The sequence below is a fragment of the Grus americana genome, unplaced genomic scaffold (genome assembly GCF_028858705.1).
Source record: "Grus americana isolate bGruAme1 unplaced genomic scaffold, bGruAme1.mat H_50, whole genome shotgun sequence".
In the NCBI taxonomy this organism is placed as follows: Eukaryota; Metazoa; Chordata; class Aves; order Gruiformes; family Gruidae; genus Grus; species Grus americana.
In genome coordinates this window covers 1-23384 of record NW_026561372.1, presented here as the reverse complement: position 1 = coordinate 23384, position 23384 = coordinate 1, and the positions used below count along the sequence as shown (strand labels likewise).

The 23384-nt window shown below is 39.4% G+C and overlaps 1 protein-coding gene across 1 annotated transcript; it reads left to right on the top strand.

Annotated features, from left to right (window-relative positions):
• Nucleotides 1–1884: 1884 nt before the first annotated feature.
• Nucleotides 1885–23377, top strand: LOC129200325 (myotubularin-related protein 12-like; the record flags this gene model as incomplete). Its single annotated transcript, XM_054811651.1, has 10 exons — nt 1885–3023; nt 9962–10016; nt 11192–11328; nt 13117–13189; nt 14398–14528; nt 15194–15287; nt 17855–17978; nt 19154–19229; nt 20990–21096; nt 23253–23377. Coding segments are annotated over exons 1-10 (976 nt in total), but the record flags the coding sequence as incomplete, so codon positions are not given.
• Between the last annotated feature and the right edge of the window lie 7 nt (nt 23378–23384).

Genomic DNA, 23384 nt, shown 5'->3' with positions numbered 1-23384 from the left:
TAATTTATTTCTGAATTAAAACAGTTACTCCATTTTATTTTTATAAATGCTCTCTTATGACTCCAGGTTCCTCTTTTTCCTTCTCGTTTAGTTTTCCTAAGTCTGGGTTTGGAGCAAGGTAAATAAAGGAAAGTATTACAAGAAAAAGAGCGCGCAATGTGAAAAGTACTTACCATTAATATTTGAAGGAGTTATTGATTTTTACATCCTATGGTCGACTGAAGTTGGTAAAACATGTTTCATTTTTGTAAAAATATTTCCATAAAGTCTACTCTGTATGCAAATTGTCACCTGGGTTACCATTCATCATTTAAATTGCTGGGTAGTGCTGCTGCATTGCCACAGGCAGTTCACAATATTTGCATTGTTCTGTATCCGCATAAAAGTTAAGCTTTTAAAAGTAACCTAGATACCTGGTAAACCTGATGTTTATTTACAGCTCTGATTATACAGTGTCCAAAGATGACATTCCAGGGAGGCTGCAGCTGTAACGCTTTAATAGACATTAGACAGAGGACTTCTTGGGGTGTATCAGCAGTCAGGTTTTAGAGGACTTTTTAGAGGATTATTTTAATGGAGAGCCCATTTTGTGTCATTTTCTTCGCACACCTCCTGCTGTAAGTAAACCCCAGCATCTCAATGCATTGTTTAGATTTTACTTGCATGGATACAACACGGGCATTTCGCAGCTGAGTAAAGAAACAGTGCTGTGGGTGCTTAAACCGAAGTGACGACTCGACCAAAGAACTGGCAAGAGCGGGCAGTCTTTGCAGTGGTGCAAAAAATAAGTGGCTACCCTCAAATGAAAAAAATTCAGTGGGAACCCGTTTAGCTCAAGCCGTGCAGGACATAGCGTGGTCACGCAAGGGCAGCCGGGCAGGACGCAAAGCGGCGGGGATACCCCCGGGAGAAACCCACGGATGTGGCTGCGCCCCCACCGCCGCTCGTGTGCCGCCGCCGCCGCCACCCTGCGTGGGTACGAAGCGCCGAAAAGCGGGTGTTCATCACCTGCGCAGGCACAGGTGCTTCAACAGCACCCGACGCAGTGGGACACCGGTCCCGGCCCTGCAGCAGCCACCCCCGCCCCAGCGGGCCGCAGGCCGCGGCTGCCCGGCCGGGAAGTACCCGCTCCCCGCTGCCACCCCGCCTGAGGGGGTACGAGAAACAGCGGCCCCTGGCGGCCAGGCCGGGCCGCGCCCCGATTGGCCTCCACCTCCTCCGGCCACCGCCCCGTCCCCTCGCGACCAATAGGAAGAGGGCGCGCTCGTGACTGACAGCAGCTATGCCCAGTGAGAACGGGTGCGGCGGAGAGGCGTTGCCCTAGAAATGTCGGGCGGGCTGGCACTGGGCGAGGGGTGGGGTTAGTTACGTGTGCCGGATACTGCCCTCTCGCGCTGCTGCCGCCGGCTTCTCTCCGCCGCGGCCCCCTTGAGGAGAAGCCCCTGGAAGCGGTGCCGCCGCCGGCCGGTGCCGCCGCGGGCTCCCGGGGCAGACGAGAGGCGGCAGGAGCCATGTTGGGCAGCGGGGCCAAGGCGGCCAAGCCCTCCTTCGTATCCTACATCCGCCCGGTGGTGCGGGGCCGGGCGGGCGGGCGCGGCCGCCCTGTAAGAGGGGGCGCCGGCGGCCCCTGAGGGAGCTGCGGGGGGACGCCGCGAGGGAAGGGGCCGCGGGAGGTGCGGGCGGGGGAGCTGTCAGGCTGCCGCAGCGCCGGCACGCAGGGCGGCAGGGAGCCCTCCGCGCCCCGGCGTGGGCCCGGCTGGGGGTCTCGTTGGGGCCGCGGGAGCTGCCGTGCGCGGCCGAGGCGAGCGGGAGGCAGCTGCGCGGGCTACTCCGTGCTGCCGTTCCCCTCGCCCCTCTCTCGGGCTTCACAGCGGGAGTTTTCCGCGGGGAGTCGTGAAGAGCTTGGTGGTGCGCCTGTGGGACGGGGATGTGGCTGTAGGCAGGGCTGGTGCGAGGGTTGTTAGGTGTGCTGTTTCGGGGATTGCGCGTCTGGTGCCTTGAATGTGCTTCCCCGAGAACGAGGTGGAAGCATCTTGCTTGTTGCTTCTGGAGAGAGCCGATAAAATGTAGTTGGCTGGTCAACTTTAAGCTTACTATTTTTCTGGTACTTCACTTGAATTGCTTTTTGTAATCAGTGGCCAGATGTCAGGCTCTCATTGTGACTGTGCAGCTTGTAAGGTGGGGCTTTCCGAACCTGTTTTTCTTAATGTCCCTTAACATCGCTACCAACGTGTGCTCTTTCTTTGTAAGCTCATTGCTTTCAGTTCTGTCTATGTGAAGCCCTGGGTCTCTTTCCTTAACAGCTTGATGTTGAACTCTTGGCTATGCATATCTCTCATTGTTCTTCCTGTTGTCCTTTCACTTATTTATTGAAACTTTTGTTGGCAGTCTGATTAGACTTAATTTACTGAGGTCATGTTGTTAGCAGATGGTATTAGATCAGTGTTGTTATTCAGTATTCCTTCATTGTTATTCCTGGTAAACAGCTGTTTTCTAGGAAGACCAAACTTGATGAAAACTAGCCATTTGTGGAGTTGGGTTTTTTTGCCTCCATAGTTCTTTGTAAGCTATGTCAAACTAGTTCTTAATTGTTCAGTTCTCTTGAGAGCTGCTTAGACAAAAATTTCTTCCTTATCTTGTTAATTAGTACAGATAACACTAATATAGTACACTGATAGGACATTGGAGAATCTGCTGGTTTTATTTTTCACTGAATCTGAAATAACAATGTGGAGTTATTATGGCTTAAGTCAGCTGTGCTGTTTAAAATTTATGTTCTTGTTTTGTGGTAGCAACTCTGGTTTTATATGTTGTTCAGCCCGGTGACTTGTAGTTTCATCAGTTTACTTTAACAGTTTTCTATCTTCCTTGTATTTCCCAGTGAAAATGAATGTAAATGATAGGTACGAATATTTCTGGAGTCAGCAAATATATCTTTGTGTGAAGTCAGTCTTTTACCTTAGGAACACATGCTGTACAAGTATACAAAAATGTGTGTGCTCAAGGAACTGAATTTTGTGAAGGTAAGAACTTCACTTATTGGACTTACTGAAAGACATTTCACTATTTCAATGAGCATGCTGGATGATTAAAGCTTGCTGGAAAAAATGGCCAGTGCAAAAAAGTACAAGTCAAATATATGTAGCACAGGATGATACCACATAACAAAGAGTACTTTAACTTGATTATAACTACAGTAATGTAACTCTTCAAATACAGTCCTGATGGCTGCAGGAAGAATAATGAAGGTATTTAATATTAGAAGGTGAAGCTCTTAATGAAATATCCTGAAGCGCTAGAGCTTACAGTCATTAATTCTTTATGTCTTCAAGCTCCTTTTAACCATCTCCTTTATGCACTTAGATTTAAGACTTTCATGGGCTCTTGCAGCAGGAGTTTTGAAATACAGACTTGACTTCTGTCGTAGAATTTTGGACCTTCAAAAGCTCAGTGAAACTCAGATCTGATGGCAGTAGCAAGTAAAGCGAGTTTAACTCTTTGCTGTATTGGGTATTACTCTCTTTTTGACAGCCTATGACTGCCTTAATGGGATGGTTACACAGGAAGCTGAAGACTTTAGTGAGTTTTCTGAGGAATAAAAATACAACTTTAGATATATGATGAAACCTGTGAGGCTATTTGGGGATCTGAAAAAAGCAAGTTGATTAGATATCCTAAAATAAGCAGAAATGAGCATCTCTCAAGGAACTGTATCTTCTACATTTCTGAAAGCAAATTTGCTGTATGTATTAACTTTCATGTCGTTGGGTTTAAAAATTAGGACTAGACTGATAAAACAGTGGAAATGCTTTGATCCGTCTTATGTGGAACATAGTTTGATCAAGTGGGAACTTTCCTTTCATCAAGACAGTATAACTGCCAGATGCTTGGGGAAGAGTGTAGGCAGCAGGTGTGTTTAATGTCATGCTTCTGGAACTGCTGTTTCCCACCTTTTGACAGGGTCTAGCAGAGAGACTTCATGAGCTTGAGGTTACATCTAGATAGCATTTGAGTTAATGGTGGATTTGTCTGAACTTATGGAGCCTTGCCTTGAATCTGTTTATGCTTCTGACTTGCAACAGGATTTTCTAGCAACCACTCTGCAATACAGAGCAATATAGTAGTGTTATGCTGTAGTTGTCCTTGCTTGCAACCTCCAGATTCATTGGCTTGTCCTTGTTTGCCTGTGAAGTTGTCTGAGACCTTAAGCTGCTGCTTCTAGGTTAACGGAGCCCTGCAACAAGAAAATGCAACAAGCAGACCTGAATTTTGTTCTAGACTCATCTTGTTTAGTCCACCCTCAGATACCTGAGGGACACACCAGGTAATGTTAAGAAAAACATAATTAAGTTAGCTTTAAACTGCTTTGGGGATTTGTTTGAATACGAAAAGAAACAGGAACTCTGTTCATGTTAATATATGGCAAGATAGAAGTAAGGAGTGAACAGAAAATACAGTTTATTAAAGGAGCAGAAGTGATTTCCGCCGTGAAATCCCAGAATGTCTGGAAAAGCAGCGTTTTTGACATCCAACTAAATATAACCTAGTTATGCTCTGCTATATGGAACCACAGATCAATCAATGGTCTGTTGAGAGCAAGACCGTAGGATGTTGATGTTAGTGACACACTTCCCCTCAGGACAGACTTGGCTACCCTGCAGGAAGTGGGGCGAATACTAGGGTATAAAGTCAATGTTTTGACATGTCTGATCATAGACTAGGAATATTTGTCTATAGAGACATAGAAACAGGAACCAGGGAATTACTTCATGTTATCTAACTCTAATATTTCAAAACTTAAAACATTTACAAGACTAACAAGCTGGATCATATCTTCCTTAAAAATCTTAATTTGAATAAAAATGTAGACATTAAAACTTGATTTGAAGCTTAATGTTACTTTTGGTGCATGAATTCTTAAATATTTCATGTTAATTCTTATAGAATATTAGGTCTTGTATTAGCCCTTAAACTTTAAAGCTTCATGCTGCTTGTCCCTGAAATCTGGAGTGTACCTCAGGCTGTTGAGTTATCACAGTAACTTGCATACCTCTTGTGCTTTGTCTCTCAAGTCGTGCATTGCTATTAGCTCATAACCACTATGAATACTCATTGCTTGTAAATCTTGGTACAGTATTATGTGTTCTGTAGTGGTCACTTCTAAAATAGTATAATGTTCCTTCTTAATTGGAGTGATGGAATTGAAGGGTAGCATAAGGAATAGGAGTTACCAAAGCAGACAGCTGGACTCTGGACTGACGTGGTGGAAGCTGGGCATTGAAGTCAGAGGAGATGGACAGGACAATGTAAGGAAGGAGGAAAGGATAAAAGATGAAAAGGACATGGAAAACATGCGCTATGATCTAATGGGCTATTGGAGCCATGAAAGGAAGGAAAACAAGCATTTAGAGATTATTTTCAGCACTGTTATTAAAGTGTAGTAAGTGTCTCCTCTGGATTATATGGCATACAACATGGGATTAGGCTAGTTCGACCAAGAAATAGTCTTTCAGAAAATACAAAGTAAGTGTTGTGGTTCGTGTCTGAATACAAAGTATATGCTAAACATGTCCACAGGTATTTCCTTTTTTGCATGAAATTCCATTGGAACTGTTAGACATAAGTCTGATTTATTTTACTCAGAAATACTTGTTGAAGCACCACAAATAACTTGCAAATATTTCAGTATACAGTTTGACTTTTACAACTGATAAAGATAAATGTATAGTTAAGGAAGCTATCTCAGCCTATCTTTTAGTGAAGTATAAGTAAATAAGAAAAAAAAGATGTTCACAGCAAGCCTCACCGTGATGTAGACCTTTCCTGAGGAAAGATTGCTTGTGGAAAACTACGTAACATTAGAATATCCTGTGTTCTCATAGTGCTACTATTTGTTGTCAGCCTTGAAAGAATGTGTTTCACCCAGTGCTCTTGAAACCCTGGAAGTAATAACTGGTTCCTTCATTACTTGAATCTAATAAACAATGTTTTCCCCAATATGTTTATTAAAAAATCTTGTTTTCTATTGTTGGAATTACCTCTAGCACAAATATTCAGCTATGGATGAATGGAATCATTACCATGGGGTAAGGTAGGTTCAGAGCTTACAGCGTGTAATTTGCAGCAGCAGACTATGCATGGTATCTCTGCTGAGAGTGATGAGCAATGTCCAGTATCAATAGGCCTGTCTACATATTTTGGAATAGTGATTAAAAAACCCCAAACAGTTTCTCTGATAAGATTGGAGTAATGTGGATGCTAGCACACAGGGAATGTTTTTAGCTTTTTACTTACTTTCTGTCTACAGTTGTTTACCGCCCTGTGGAGTAGGAGGCAGTGAATTGCTCTCAATTGTGGCAAGGCTCTAGGAGAAAGAGCAGGAATCATTTGGGATCCCTCTTCTGCCCTGACTCTTAGTTAGGACCCTGTTAATATAGCATAATTGCTACTTGATCTTTCTGCCTTAATTCAACATTGCCTCACATGTGGTGGCTCTTGTGCTTCAATGCTTGGGAAAGAGGTGTCTCCCCAGACAGATTTGGGAAATATATTTTAGCCCCTTAAAATACATGTTTTGGGGAGAGCTGAATGTAGTCCCTGGGTATTGCAAACTGCAGTTGTTTCCTATACTCGGGTAAAAAGCAAGAAGAGGAGATCAGCCTTTCCTTAAGAAAAACAGTTTCTCTATTGTGTTATCTCTCCTCTACTGAGGCAGAAAATCTGCAAGGAGCATGGTGTCTCCTTTCCCTGGCACTTCATGGTTTCATGGCGCTATCAACTGAAGTCAGTTTGAACTAACAAGAGGGGTGATGCATTGTAAGTTAGTATGGTGTGACATGTCAGCCTGCAGTTTTGGTATGGTTTGGTACTCTGTACTGTTATAATTGATAATTTTGGGGTGTTGCCGTGTTGCATACCACTGTGTGATAACATGGAAAAAGGAAAGTAGTGCAAAGTAAGCACACAGGTGGGAAGCATCTCTGAGTAAGAAGTTTCTAAGGCCTTCAGCAAAGTTGAGGTCTTTGTTTCTATAATTTCTGAGGCAATCCAAAGTTAATTTTCCTCATTTGCATGGTGTCCTATGGGTATCTCCTTTTAGCTCTTGCTGGTAGTAAGGTTTCCTGAGTTGTATCTTGAGTAAGAAGTGCCAAAATGCTGCTTGGGGTATTTGGAACCCAGAAGCTATGGATGAAGAAGTATCTATCTAGAGGCGTGCATGGCTTTCAGTGGTCATATATGGAAAGTGCTTGCATGCTTAACTTTAACAAATGGTCAGAGGATGAAGTTTCCTGAGGTCTGAGTGGATTTAGTAGCTTGTTTCTGTGCTCATCTGACCTGTTGATGAGCCAATTCCACTAACAATAGGCAGTAACAACAAAGCCAAATGTAGCACAAGTTCGGCCTTTCCAGCTGATCTTTTGAACCAAATTACCTCACCACGTAGTCAGACAAACTCAGGAATAAAAGGAGTGGGTCGGTGAGTACAAACTGTGTGACTGATTAAAGGAATGTTGAGGCGCATGCACTTCAGTGTCAGCAGGCTCTGAAGATCGTGTGTTGCCCCAAAACTGAAATCCACTAGAAAAATAAAGTTGAAACAGACTAAAGATATTAGCTAAACTTTTGAGTTCCTACACAACTTGCACTGACTTCTGGTGAGTTAACTTTTCATAAAGACCTTTGCCTTCTGTCTTAAAAGAACAACACAAAATGTGACATTTGCAGAATTTAATATATTTTAATATTTAATATATTAAATATTTTATATTTAATATTCTTCAACAATGTTCATGGCTTACATTCTAGTTATCTCTAGTGCATATGAATGAAAACTGTCTTTAGAATACTTATGATTTTATTACAGGAATATAAATCACTTTCAAATAGAATTCTTCTGGAGGCTCAGCTCTTGGAAGTTGTATATTGTAGGAATTCTACCTATAGTAAGCACTTCAGTGTCTGTGGGTTTTTGTCAGCAAAGAGTGAAAATGGACTTTACAAGCTGGTCTCAGTGTTTGACTGAGGTCTCTGTTCTGCTCTGATGCTATTTAATTAAAATTCTAATTCCTTTCAGGAGATAACCAATTTAACTTGTAACCAAAACCCAAACCATGTGTTCACAATTATTTGCCTCTATACACCTGTTACAAAAGCTTCATTGCATTTTAACAAATGGAAGTAAGCTCAAAGAACTTCTTTGGGGTCCAGGGTTTTTGTGTTTTGGTTTTTTGGGGGGTGGTTTTTTGGTGGGGTTTTGTTTTGTTGGGGTTTTTTTGGTTGGTTTTCTTGGTTTTTTTCCTCAGGTCTTATCTGCCAACACTAGCTTAAACTGGTACTCACAGCAGTAAGTATGAACATTCAGGCAGTGCGTATGCACAAACAGTAGTTACTGCATACCTTAGATATCTCCCAAAGTAAAAGTTTTTGGGAAAACAACTAGTTAGTATACTGCTTTACTGTTCTGTAGCAATGATTGTTGGCATGTAGTCTGTGAGCAAACAGTGTTGCATTTAGTTGCACACAAATAGTGATAGAAGGCATAGCTATAAAGGCACTAATAAAGCCAAAGTTTAGCTTAGAGCTACCAGTGGTGAAGACAGCATTGGGAAAATGTGTATGTATTTCTTCTCTGAATGCAGCAGTGTTCAGTTTGAGCCATGTTTGCATAGTAACTTATTTAGCTGACAAGCGTGAACTTTAATTTAAAATTTACTTGTACAACATCCAGACTTAGAAGTCAAAGGCAGCAAATTGTGGTTTGTTTTCTGCATTAGCTGTCAGCTGTCGTTACAGATTTCTTTCTTTACACCATGACCACTTTCATTTTATAACCTTTGCCTCTTCAACCTGTCTTGAACATCTCTGCTGTTCTCATGACATGGTTTCCTGGTGGTTTTACTTTTTCTGTGCAGCCTTCAAATTTTGTTTTGGGTCTTCTGAGTGTTGAGAGCAAATGTTTATATGAACAGCAATGGGAGATTATTTTTGCACTCTTGAGGGCTTTTGTTTCTCTCTGTATCATCCAGCAAAACTGTTATTGCTTACGTCTCCTTTTGATTACTTGCCTTGATTTGCAATATCTGACTCTGGATGCTGGTAACAAACTAAAATTAGCTTGCTTACTGCTGTGGCCCCGGGGGGGTTTCCAGTTAACTAATAGTTTTCCAGAAAGACTCCAATGCATGTGAAGTGATTCGGACTTGGAGGAGGAAGTTCTGAATTGGCTGAGCAGGAAGGGTGTAGCATGTCCTCTAGTTTAACAGTCTTTCAGCTGGAGATTTGAGCCCAACTATCAGTGCCTCAAGGCTAGAACAAGTGATATTGAGAATTTTATAGATTTGGTTTGTGCAATTTGGTTCCAAACTAAAAGGTATTCTGTGACTGCTTTTACCTCTTGGTTCTGAGATTCTGAAATCCCTTTCCCTATAATCTTGGTAATACTGCTTAAGTAACTTCTGTAATTTGATTGCAATAATACATGTAAGAAAATCAGAAACAGATAGTGAAGGATGAAGCTTGAAAAGCTTCTGTGAAGGGTGCATTAGAAACAAATTTAAGTCATGTGTGGAAAAGCTTATGAATGAACTCTGGGAGATGGTGCTGTAATACTTAGTTTTGCTTACCCATTTACATGTAACTGAGAGAACTTAAAAAGTATTGCTAATGCTTTATTTCTGTCACTTATACAAATAATGCATTTCCTTTTTTGTGTTTACAACTGTATGTAACTGACACTGTAGGTGTCAAGCCACTGACTTAATTATTTAGCTAGTAGACCACTGACCTTTAGTGGAAGGAGCACATTTCAAACTTACTCTCCTTAATTTAGGAAGCTTTTTCCTTAATTTTAATTTGCCTATTTGCTAGAATGTGAGGAATTTAAGATGGATAGTGCTGGTGTTTACAGTGTGTGTTGAAAGAATGATCTTTGCAGAGTGATAATTACTCTCTCTCCCTTTAGGAAATACACATAAAGGAACCCGTAGAAAAGGAGATGAGTCCTCACCTATTACCAGGTAACTGCTGTATCTTGTATCATTAGAATTAAATAACAAAAAATAATGTAAACAATATTTAAATACTCCCATGTCTGCAGCAAACACACATGTGACATCAGTGTCCTGAGTAGTAAAATAGAGGTTTTATTGTAACGACCCACACAGGTTGAAATGCTTTAAATACCTGTATCGGCATGGGTTGTTGAAAAAAATTATAAAACTTTCAATTTTTATAGAGTACAGTATCTTCAGGTAAGCTGAATGTGGACAACTGTCTATACTTCATTTTGCTCTGTTTCTTAAAGTTGGGTGGGTTTTTGTTTGTGTGGGAACTTACATTTTGGTTGCTCTGCTTCTACTGTGAGTTGCTTAGGCCTTTTGATGCCTCATTCACTGTTAAAATTTACTTTTATACAATTCTTTCCTTTTAAAAGATGTTTTCCAAGAACAGGAAAGATGACATTACTAAGATAAAATACAAGTAAAAGCTTAGAATAAACTAGTATTGTTCTGTTGGGGTTTCTGCACTTTATAGGAAAGACCAAGCGTCTGGCTGATGATACCTGTTAAAACCTGTTTTTACTTTCTTAACTTGAAGTTCAGTTCCTGCTAATTTTAAGATGACAACTTCAGTGACCATTATTTATGCAAACTTGTGTTTGAGAACTTTAAAATAGCCCTGGGACCTGTAAAATAAGCAACATCTTCAGTCAAAGCTATGAGAAATTAATTATGATGAACTTGTAATAATCAACTTGAATGTTTCCGCATTCTTAGAGTTTAGCAATAAGAAAAAATTGGAACAGTTTTCAACTTGTTTATTGACTGCATTAACTACTTTTCAGTGGGTTTTGTTGTGGTTTTTTTAACACACTCGTATGGCTGCTCTTTGCAACTCCATGCATTGTACTCCTATACTTAGAGTAGGCAATGACACAGATACCTCTGGTTACAAAACTCGTAAACGTTGCAACTGAACAATGTTCAGTCCATCTTGAGTAATGTTAATAACCTGGAAGTCTCTCAATGTACTGATTCCAGGAGCTGCCTCTTAGTCTTTTTGTGTAACAGTGATGAAATATCTTCAGGCATACACTTATGAGAAGCTGTCAGGAAGTCAATGCTGAGTTTGAGTTAAATAAATTCAATTATAATTGTCAGTTATGCCGCAAGTCAGTGTTTCTTTCATACAGGTGAACTGCTGCTTTGTGAGGCAAACACAGTATACAAGTATATACAAGAAGATGGGTCAAATCGTGGCACCTATGGGAAACTTGTATGCACAAACTTCAAGATTGCTTTCCTTGATGACTCCACTTCAGATGATAATGTAGGAAGACAAGTCTTCTAATTATGACCAAACAGGGTCTAAAGACATATAGTGTCTCCGACAAAACAATCATATCTTTCCCTTATATAAGGATACAGAATGAATATAGATTTATAAAAAGTTTTAATGGCTGCAGACTAATTTTAATCAGTCTGCATCTGCTTAGTCTATTCAGATCCTTCCTGAAGCTCTAACAACTATGAGTAAAAATGGCACAAGCCTGTATGTGGACTCTTACATTAGACATAGTTTATAAATTTATACCTTGTGAAGTGGTAATTTTGTGAAGCTTAAGTAAAAATAATTTGTTGTTTTGAAAATTAAATCAACAGTTTAAGCCTGAATTCTGACTGCTTATCTAGTAGCAATTGCAAAAGTGTGAAGGTGAAACATACTTCTAATGTTGTATAACATCTGTCTGACTTGATTTTGGGCTACATCTGCAGAATCATTTCAGGGCTGCACAAGACTGATGTTCAGTGGAAATGCTCTAGATAATTGTGTGGCTCAGTAAAGAATTATTCCATTCAAAGTCAGGTGTTGACAGCAGAGATTTAAAAACCTGGTGCTATTGAGCTGGTGAACAATAAAAAAGCTAAAAATACCCCAAATCTTAGAAATGAGTTGAATCTTTTTTCCTTTGGTTTAGGTACTCAAATTGAGCTGTCAAACACAAATTGTAATGCTGCTCCTTTTTTGATGTGCTTAAGCATCTGAAACAGTCTGGTCCATTTAGGTGATAAAAGTGAAGGAGAGCCTAGTATATGGCTCTTGAGTGCAAGGAGATCATGACAGTGAAGAAGAATAAGAATATGATTTGACACACATTGATTGTTGCAAGTTTCTTGGGACAAAATTTCAGGGAGTTTAAATGTTGAAGTAAGGCTTTTGCAGCCAAATAGGGATTTTTGGACCTTCTGGAATTAATTGGGACAAAGCTGCAGAGCCCTTTCCAAAGATCACGTGAGTTTTGTGCTAAAGTTGGTGGTGACCATGCTGATTTCTGTTCCCTCACGAACTTTAAGTCTTGGGTTTATAATAGACCAAGTCAACTATATCTCTCTTAACAAAAGTTCAGTATTGGCCACCTGATTCAGAGTAGTGCAGACCTGGAAATAACTTCACATCTGTCTTTGTGTAAAATGTAGTTTGCTGATGTAGTGTACATCAGCCTTCTGGTAATAATATTTAACGTAAGGATGTTTAATTGTGGCATCATTCAAATGTAATTTTTAACTCTGAGCTCATGGAATGATAAAAGTGAAGGGACCCCCAAATCACTTCAAGTTTGGCAAAACAGATAAGAGAATTGGGTTGTATGTGTCTTCATTTTACCCAGTGATAAATCTGACTGTTACATTGGAATATTCTTGGGATACTTGCTCTTTTAAGAGACATTCTATTTCCTGCGAGGTTCCCATAGCAAGGAAACTTGTCATAAAAGGGCTTGGATTACATAAAGTTACTGTATTTCCTGTTTACTGTAATAATTCTAGTTTTAAAAGTGACTCTCAATAGAAATGCATGCTTTGAAGCTATTTTAAAAATAAAAACTCTATCTACATTTCAGGCATGGCTGAGACTTAAGTAAAGCTGGATCTACAGTTTGTAAACTATGCCTGTGTAACGTGCATCTATTTTTAAGAACTGTTCTTCAGTGTTCTGCCTTACACAGTTTATAAGAATAAGAAGTAATGCTGATATTAAAATAGGTACTGAATACATCCTTTACTTGAGAAGGTGCTACTGCTTAGTAGTGAGACTTATAAGAATTTTTTCATGTCCTAGGAGCCACAATTTAAGAATAAGATCGTAGGAGAAAATGACATAACCCTGCAATGTGTAGATCAAATCTATGGAGGTAGGTCAGCTTTCTCCTCTTTGTTTAATATGCCTTACACTTTCAAGTTTCTCGTAGTGTTGGTGCTCTTTATGTGTACATGTACATCCTTTTTAGAAAACTGAGACTTGTCACTTTGGAAACTGGGATTGGGTAGTCTGGGAAAAACAGCTGCAGTTATATTTAATGATGAAATGACAGATAAGACTGGATTCTGATAGATGTCTTATCCTTCAAGCTTGTCAAAGTTACATTTTGATTAATTGTTGGTACAGATGAAACCATTCTGTCAAAATGCCATGATTCAAAGCAGAGAAGAGTGTACTGTGAAAAGTCTCTCATTAAGATTGATGCACAAGGATCTTCCAGTGTATTAACTGTTTCTATAAATATGAATGTAGTCACTTCACTTGAGCAATAGCACTGCAGAGCAGTACAAGTACCAAATTCCCAAACAATACTTTTTTTTTGTCTAAGGGAACTTTGTTTTGTGGGATTCATGATGTCTTCAAAATATCAAAGGAGATAGAAAATGAGGCTTTAATTTACAACTAATTCAATGAGTCTTTTACAGCAGGGCTTACAGGTATGCCTGTATTGCTAAAAATGGTAAATGAGAATGGGGCTGTTAATTTGTAAGTAGTGGGAAGGTTTTATTGAGAAACCTGACTTTGGACTAGTGTTAGAGTATTGAGTATTTATGAATGGTGGTGTGTATTCATGATGGAGTGGACTAGGGTGAGACTAGTGGAGCCTGGTTATGAACCACTATTTAGTTCCATATACAATGGCCTGCCTGGCAGTGCTTCAAGTTGCTCTTGGGGGATCTGTGGCAGTTAAAAAAAAAAATGTTTTTTTTAGGAACTTAGAATGATCCCAGTTGTTTGGGGACTTTCCCTCAGGCAAAACTACTAAGTTATGTTCTTTATGCATCTCAAAACTTTGAACTTACTATGCAGTCAGAATGTGAACAGAAATAATTACTGACCAGCTGGCTTGCTGCAAGTTTGGTTTCTACCTTGCAGGAAGTAGTCTGAGTGGGTTTTAAAAAAGAGAGTTGAGTGTATTAGCACAGAGCTTGCTAGTCTGTTTTAGGATCCTTTTTTTGACTTGCTACAACTTAGGCTTGAATTAATTTTTTGAGAATTTTGAAAAGCCAGGCAGGGATAGCTTTATCAACTGATGGCAAAGTTCTTGTTGATACTTACTTAGACTTTTTAATTTTGCAGTTTATGATGAGAAAAAGAAACTTCTAACTGGACAACTGAGAAAATACCCAGAGAAGCTAATTATCTACTGTAAGGACCTTAGAGTATTTCATTTCTGCCTGAGATACACAAAAGAAGAGGAAGTGAAAAGAGTAAGTATAGTAACTTAATTTGTTTTTCCTTTTTTAAGCTTAGTGTTGGGTGTTTAATTGTGGGGATGAGGGAAGGATGAAGTTCGCCCTGAGAGATCCCTTAAACTTGAAATGTTTTCTGATCATTCTCAATTGAGAGAGAAAGTAAGAATTGGATTTCTAGCTAGTCTTACTCATTAAACATCATTATATATAGCAGTTAAAAAGATCGGATGCACTGGCTCTTTGAAGAAAACTGGAGCTTGAGAGTCCTACATGAAATTAGCTTTAGCTCGTGCAAACTTGTATCACAAACAGAACAGCTTTACAATTTTATTACATTTTAGACTTCAGTCTTTTTCATATGAAAGCAGTTATTTTCCTGATAACTTGGGATCTTTTGACAAGTTCATCTGAACTCCAAACTAGGAGCCCACTACCTTTATTTAAGTAATAAGAGTCATTCTGGAAGTTTAACAGATATAATACTTTTTGTTAAGCCAAGTAGGTATAGTGTCTTGCAGACAACAGAGAAGGCTTTCTAAAAGTTAGTTTTCAACTGTTGGGGATAGAACCCATTGAACAGTTTTGTATAAAATCTGGGAGAGAGGGGTAAAAAAAAGTCATGGTTTTTACACTGACAGTCTAAGTCTGTGTTTGGGTGTTAATTTTTGGTTCTTTCCTAGATCGTCAGTGGTATAGTTCATCATAGCCAGACTCCTAAGCTGCTTAAACGCTTGTTTCTGTTCTCTTATGCATCAGCTGCCCCAAATAACACAGGTAAATGTTTTTCTGGTTTTCAGTTCTATTTGTTGCATACTATTAGTTCCTTAAAAAGTCTGGGACACTTAGTAGCCGAGTTCATGCTCGGCTTGTGACTCTGTCCTGCTGGCAGATAGCATCAGAAGATTTGTTTTTAGCTTGTGATGCATTGTTAGACTTGTTGCTAAAAACTTCTTGCTAGATTGTGTACTCCTGGTTTCTGTGTCCCTCAATGCAGTTGCACAGAAGTTTTCCAAGCAAGAGTAGAATCACTGGATTGAAAACTTAGTGAGATCAATATATGCAAATGCTTTTCATGTGTTTGACTAGAGTGCTCTCATCTAGAAAATATTTTGCTTATTTTATCAATGTGTTTTTTTCTGTACAATTGCAGTGAACCAAACTTCCTGCTCTTAATTCTTAAATTATTACATTTTCAGTGGCATCTGACAAACTATTTCCCTTTCTACTCTTATTTGCAAGCAATCTGCTTCTCCCAGGCAACTGCAAAAAAAGCATAGGTTTGCATAGCAACATTCCAGTGGACATCTGACTTCCTCTTATAGCTAACTTATTACATAATCTTCCCACTTGATCAAGCTTGGCTGAATATTATAGTAAGCTCCAAAATTCAAGATAAAAAGTTGTCAGTGCACTTTCTAGCATTTCAAACTTCAGCTGAAGTAATAGCACTGTTTTGAATTAGGAACCTGATTCTTAATACACCAGGAACACCTGTTCCTTTCACAGAGGAAGTTTTCAGGTACCCAAGGTATTAGTCGGACACTTACCAAAATGTCTTGGAATTACAGAATCATCGAGGTTAGAAGAAACCTCTGGAGATCATTTAGTTGCGTTCCTGTCCATCTCCCCATGTTCAGAGTAGGTTTAACTACAGCAAGCTTACCAGGGTCACGTCCAGTTAGGTTTCGAATATCTCCAGGGATTGAAACTCTGAAACCTTTTTGAACAGCCTGTTTCATTACTTGACTGTCCTCATAGTGAAAAAGCTTATTATTATGTTTAAATGGGATTTTCTGTAGTTTTATCTTGTGCACACTGCCTTTTGTCATGTCACTGGATGCCACTGAGTCTAGATCCATCTTTACTCCCCTCCCCTGCTTCTGCCCCCAGGCAGGTGTTTATACACGCTGTAAAGCTTTCTTGCTGCCCTGTGCCCCGCTGAGCCTTTTCTTCAGGCTGAATGATCCCAGCTCTCAGTCTCTCTTCATATCAGGTGAGGGCTTAGAGCCCTTTAATGATCTTAATGGGCCTTCACTGGACTTGGTCCAGCAGGCCCATGCCTTTCTTGTCCAGTGCTGGACTCCCCAGTACACAGCATGCCAGGTATGGCCTCACCAGTGCTGAGCTGAGAATAACAATCACCTCATTCAATCTGTAGGCAATGGTTTTCCTAATGCAGCCCAAGAATACACTGGCCACCTTTGCTGCAAGGGCATATTGCTGGCTCAGGTACTTTCTGCAGGCTTCATCTGTAACTGGTGTTCAGTTTGAACTACAAACATCAGAAAGCCTGTAAGCTTTTCCAGGTAGAGACTAAGCAAATGTGGGAGAAGCTTAATCTTTATAGGAACTTGGAAGTGTTGTGGCAGTATTTTTTCATATTGTAATAACTGTCTTCATAAAGAATGAGACCTAGCTATTTATTATTGAAGTTGTTACAGGACAGACCATGTAGACTTAGGAAACTGGGTTTTCTGCCTTTTATGGTCTGATACTTTCAAAATCTTAACTTATCCCTTAGAGCTCATCAATAATATTCTGTTTCCAGCTGTAAATATTTCATCTACCTTATCTTCTTACAGTGGAGAGTTTCAACTTGCTATTGAATCTTCTGTGGAAATTCTAGCTCTGTTTGGTATTTCACTGTTAGCTGATGTTGCAGGATACTTAAGTATGATAGGTGTCTAAAACAATTGGTCTTACTCCATAAATTATATGGTTATTATACAGGATCTGAGGCTAAATCAACCTGCTCTTGTAACTGTTGCTGAGGCAGCTAGATAGAAATACAGGAAAAGTTCTCAGCTGAACTGATTAAGACTGAATTGATGTAATCAATTTTCTGCGTTTATCAAGTATCTGAAATGTTCTAGTCAGTGCAAAACTCTTATCCATGATGAAAGAATGAGTTTTAAATGAAATGCAATATCTGAATTGCAGAAAGGCTTTTGGTATGACTGTTAATTCTACATGTAAGTCTATATTGTCAGATGCCAGTCAGCTGCACTAGTATACAATAGTATTTGCTGCACAGCATCCTGGGGTTTAGGCTGGATGTGAGGACAGCCTCAACTGTATGGAAGTTCCATAAGAACTGCTTAGTTTCTATAAGAGGAACTATTCCTGAAGTTATGAGTTAGAGCAGTATTTGACAGATGATTTGTTAAAGATCAGACAGAAGCAGTGTGTTGTACAAAGGCATTTTATCTTGGACTCAAGGCTTTCTGTACACAAGAGGTTTTGCTTGCTTACCTTAATGAAAACTAACTACTTGATTTAGGAATGCTTTCATGTTAGAATTCATGATAGTCTCCCAAGTTAACATTATTGATGTCTGACAGATGGCAGAAACCAAACTGTGATGTTTGATACTCTTGAGGACTGGCGTGATGAGTTGGAGCGGACCAAAGGAAATGTGAAATACAAAGCAGTGACTACCAATGAACGCTACAGAGTCTCTGAAAAGTAAGCTTGCCCTGGCTAATAGTGAACTTTGGATATACATTTCATTAAGATTTGCAAAAATCACTGCTACCTTTGATGCTGAGCATTACACAGTTTAGGATTTTTTTTAGGATCTGTTTTCCATTTTGATTTATGGGATACTTTGATTTGGGAGGTCATCTTACAGAACCCCTACTCAAGCAGGGTTAACTTTAACATTAGGTCAGGCTACTCAGGACCTTGGTCAGCTTTGAATAGCTCTACGGGCGGAGAGTACCATGTTAAAATGGAATACAAAATATGCAGGTCTGGTACCTGCACTTTTGTCCTACTTATTCGTTAGGACGACATTTTCTCAGTCCTGTACCTTTACTCGTAAAATTTCAAGTTACATGCACTTGATATTTTCTGTTGTTTTGGTTAGGGGGTTGGATGGGGAAAGAGTAACTGGTTTAAAGTATTTCTGCAAAATGTTCTGATGGAAGGTAAGTTGCATTGCCTTTAGTGGAAGGTTAGAAATGTATACTTCTATCAGTTTAGCCAAGTAGTACCTATTGGTGAACCCTTTAGGATGTATGCAAGGCTTTGTGTGCTACTGTTGTTCAATAGGGAAATCCTGAAAGGTTTACAGACCTTGGAAGCAAACACCAATTTTTAGAGAAGTCTTAACTATTTATTCTAGAACTCTCTCTTGAGAGACCCAAGCTGAGGTTAATTAGTTACCGTTGTTGCTTCTGTGGGCCTTGAACATAGCGTTGGCTGATACTGGAAATTCATGATATATTAAGTGACATCCTCGGATTGTGATGCAAACTGCTTACAAGGCATGGAAACAGAACTAGCTATCTAATAGTACAAGGGTATATTTTGAAAGAACAAAGAGTGAGAGAACCAAGGCAGTCCTTACAATCAGTCTTAGATGTTACAATTAAATGTAGGACTTAATTGCAGCCTTGGAAAGGCAGGGAAATGTTGCAGTGAAAATAATGAAAAGCTCAAGATTGGAAGAAAATACCTTATCCAGCTGAAAATAAAGGGAAGGTTGAGGATAACATAATTATCTCGTAGGAAGGATTATTGTAAGAGTGAATATGTAATTATCATGGGCTAGAACACTCACTATCATTAAAAGAGCTTGAACATTGTTCTTTGTTCAGTTTTTAAGTGCAATAAACTTCTTTTTTTTGTTATCTTAGGCTGCCTTTGTATTTTGTTGTTCCCATATGTGTTTCTGAAGAGAGTATCTTGAAGTATGAAGGCAGAGGCATTCCTGTAAGTATACATGCATGACTAAGGGTAAGAAATCTTATTGAGAAGGCATAACTTCAACAAGCATTTCAGATGTTACTGCGTATTATTTTTAGAAGTTGTTTTTAACAGCTTGCCCTTATACCTAGTCATCTGTAGAAGGAGAAGTAGATGCTGGAAGGAGAGGTGCTCGAAGTATTCTGTATTCCCCTTAAGCAGTGTAAAGCAAAATGGGGGTTCACAGCACCCATTTACTTAGAAGTCTCACGTCCTGTAGTCTTCATATATTAGTAGTCTGTGTATCCACCAGCCTGTTTTTCATGAGACTGAGTACTGACTGGCATCTACCTGGGGCAGGATGTAGGGCTTGAAATGCTATTTGGATATTCAAGTGAAGACCATAAATGTGCAGATATAGTTGAATACCTTTGGTTGCCTAGCTTGGGTACTGGTAAGTAGTATGATTGTGATGAGGCAGCATTTTTACAAAACCGAGTATCCTAGCTGAAAAACAAGTTCTACCAGTCTCAACAGAAAACGAAGTTAAATATACTGTTTTGCACCCTGTAGCAAGCTGGCTTTGGCTTCCTACCTCATACCAGAGTTTAAGTAACACAGAGTAAATTTGAGCAATCTAACCTCACTTATGAGGTCTTACCTAAGTTGCTGCATGTCCATCAAGTTTGCCAAGGAAAACCATATTCACTTCATGCTCTTAATAAGTCTGTGGAGAAGACAGTGCTGTACTGTGCTGCCCAGTTTCTCCTTTCAGATAGTGAAGTTCAAAATGCTTTGGTTCACTTTTTCCTCAGGTAATCAACCAGACAAATTACAGTGGCTGTTACACAGAAACAGGAGTGATGTACTTTTTTTAATTGCATCTTGAATTGTTCCAGAGCCCTTGTAGAAATCTCCTAATTACTTCCAAATTCTTTTTGGGGAGCTACTGTCAGAATAGCTTGACCATATTAAATCAGTTTGAGATGGCAGTGAAAGGGCTATATAGTAACTTTTTTCCACTCTTGATGATTGTGAGGTTTCTGCACCCATTAGCTACTGTAAATTGGTAGCAGAACTCTGACTTCCTGATTTGCCTTGTGTAATATTCCTGATGAAAATGATTCTGACTCCCAGTTTCAAAGCAAGTTTAAAGATCTACTTCAGAGCTTCAAGCAGTAGGTGTGAGTCATGAAATTACACATAAAGGAAATAAGCTTTGAGGACTGACTTGATACAAGGAATACCTGTAACTATGCAATCTGATTTAGTTGTGGAGTTCTTGTTTAATATCTTACTTCATATGCCTGGATGAGCCTTTATGTGTAGCTCACATGAAAGGTACGACAGTATCTATTGTGAGTTCTCTCAAGGCTGAACTATAAGAAAAACACTATTATATCTGTGTGGAGAAACTGGTGGCTAATATGAGTTAATTACAAGAGCCATCTTGTTGTGGCATATCTTCCAACATAATTTGGCCATAGACATTTTGATGAATTTTTTTAGCTATGAGCACAGTTGAGAAAGTAATATAAAATGTCAGATGATATCAGCACATTTCCCTGTATAAAGCTGAACTTAAAACTTGCAAGTGATAACACAGTGTACTGAGGCATGTATTTTTGGTGCAGGTGTAGAAGCTTGCTTCCACTGATGGGTTTGTTGAATGCACCAAAAATACAATAAAGCACAGCATAGAGAAATTTCTTGTAATCACTCAGTGACTTAAGCTTTGTATGGGACAGTTTACAAATTTTTATCACCTGGTGAATGTCTTTCTGCAGATTTGGTGTTGGTCTTGCCATAATGGTGCTGCTCTTCTCAAAATGTCTGCATTTCCCAAAGAACAGGATGACAGCACTTCACAAACACAAAAAGCCTTCTTGGATGGGTCAGTAATAGCTATTCTGTCCACAACACTTTGCTTGGTATGAACCTTGCTTCTCTTTTTCCATATATTCTGTATCTTTAAGCTTGCACGCATCAGGAAACAAGATCTAGATCTAAAAGTATTTTACAGTAGTAGGAATGGGTTTAAGCCCTTGGCCTAACAGCATTGGTCAATTGTGCAGAACTGTGACATCACTGAAGGCTTATTTCTGGAAATATGTGTATATATATATATCAGATGAATCTGTACAAATTGTGGCTCGTTATTAGGTAAAGCAGCACCAAAGCCAGTAGGTTAAGTACAGTTCAAGTATCATTAGCTGATGGGCTCAATTTTGTTTGCAAGTAAGTGAAGTCTAGGCTCCCATCTCCAAACGTGAATTTGCAAACAGTTTTAAATCCCTCTGAACTCTATTGCCTTCTCAGGACTAGATTTGTGTTCTTAAATAGCTTTAGATAAAGTGACATAAAATGACTGAGGCAATCTAGCAGTTCACTACTGCTACTTTCAGATGCGATGGCAGATGGCACTTTGCTTCAGCTGAGTTAGTGACCTGAATTAGCTCAGCAGTGTGAAAAAGTCAAAGTTTAAGGGCAAGAACTTTCAGCCATGCAGCTGTGCTTTACGACAAAAAGACTTGGTCTTTTTTTCTGGCTTCTTTTAACCTGTTGGGTGTCGTGGAGAGAGCTTCTATCTTAGCAGCAAGCTATTAAATCAGGCTAGTATCTACTGTTTGTACTGCTTCACTGCTAGCTCCTTTCTCCTTATAGATGGAGAACCTGTTAATCACACAGAACTAACAGAAAATAACTTGATAAGACTCTTAAAACCTCTTTTGTTTTTAAAATTAATTATACATGCATGGGAAAGGCTTTTGATCTGTCCTGCAGATCTCTAATATTTCTCCTCTGAAATGGAGAAGTTTACATGACTTACAGGTCTTTGTAATGCTGTTTCATAGTGTGAAAGTGACTAAAACTAGCAGTAAGCTGTAATAAAGTATCAAATGGTATTTTGATCTCTTGTCTGTGGCTGTCTGGACTTGGGGCAGTATTGGGGAGCTCTGGTGGTTAACCACTAATATTTAAAAATATATCTACAGATTGTCCAAAGTGTGTGTTAACATGGCATTGTAATAGTTGTCTGAACTCAAGTACACTACAGATATTTACAATTAACAGCTGCTTTTATTGTAAAAGTTGTTTAGAGCCAGATCTTCTAGCATAAATTGTTTACTTCAGTTTGGAAGAAGTATCGTAATTGACAAATGGTTGCTTTCCCTCAGTTCTCTTATCTGATGCAGCTTCCAGGAGGTCTAGTAACCTGCATTTCTGATGCAGACTCCTGTAGTTCTCGCTGAAAGCAGGCTTCTGTGCTACCACATAGAGGAAACAAAGTATTCTGTCCTGTCTGGGCACATGCCTGCAAGGCTTCACTTCTGAAGTATGAGCTAGAGCAGCTTTTCCTAAATCTTGACAATAAAAAGCCAGCATGACAACAGAGGTATTTACTAAGCTGATGTTCATCAGACCTCTGGAGCCTGAATGAGAAGGATGTTCTGGGTCCAAACCAAAGCTTCATCTGGCCTGGTATTTTTTCCTCTCCTCCTAGGGAAAAATTAGCAGATATGTAGGGAAGTACAAGGTAGGTATACTGTCTTGTTTGAGTCACAACTGTTTCTCTTTCTCACTTGTGTTTCATTAGCAGACCTGGCAGTGAGGTATCAGAATATAATTTGGTTGGTAAAAGTCAAGAAAAAATTTAAGTGTCTGTGGGGAGGTTTGGATTTTTCTATCCATTTCCTCTTTCTGGATTTATCTCTAAATTTGTAAAGTAATTTTGGTGTGTCTAGTGAAGACAATACTAAAGAAGCAGTAATAAAAATCAAGTAATGCTTGTAATATTTATAACTGCACAGATATGCACAGATACCATTTTCTTGTGTAACAAAGCAGCAAAAACTTGTCATAAACTTGTAGGCAACCTTCCAGCCAGTATGTAAAAATTCATGGAGGACATTCGCTTTCCAGGGTGTATATCTTTTCATTTTACAGCTGTTTCCCAAACCATGCCTATTACCTGTCTTCAGTCATAATAGTTGTGCATTATTTGACTTGTGAAGCAGAACGCTTTAATCTCTTGATGATTTGATTTAGAATCTATAAGACAATTAGCAAACCTCCCTACGAACTCCTGAAGACTGATGACTTGTCCAAGCAGCCTTCCATCTCTGCAGATATCCAGACTGCATACACAAAATTTAAACAGCTGTTTTTGATAGGTAAGTC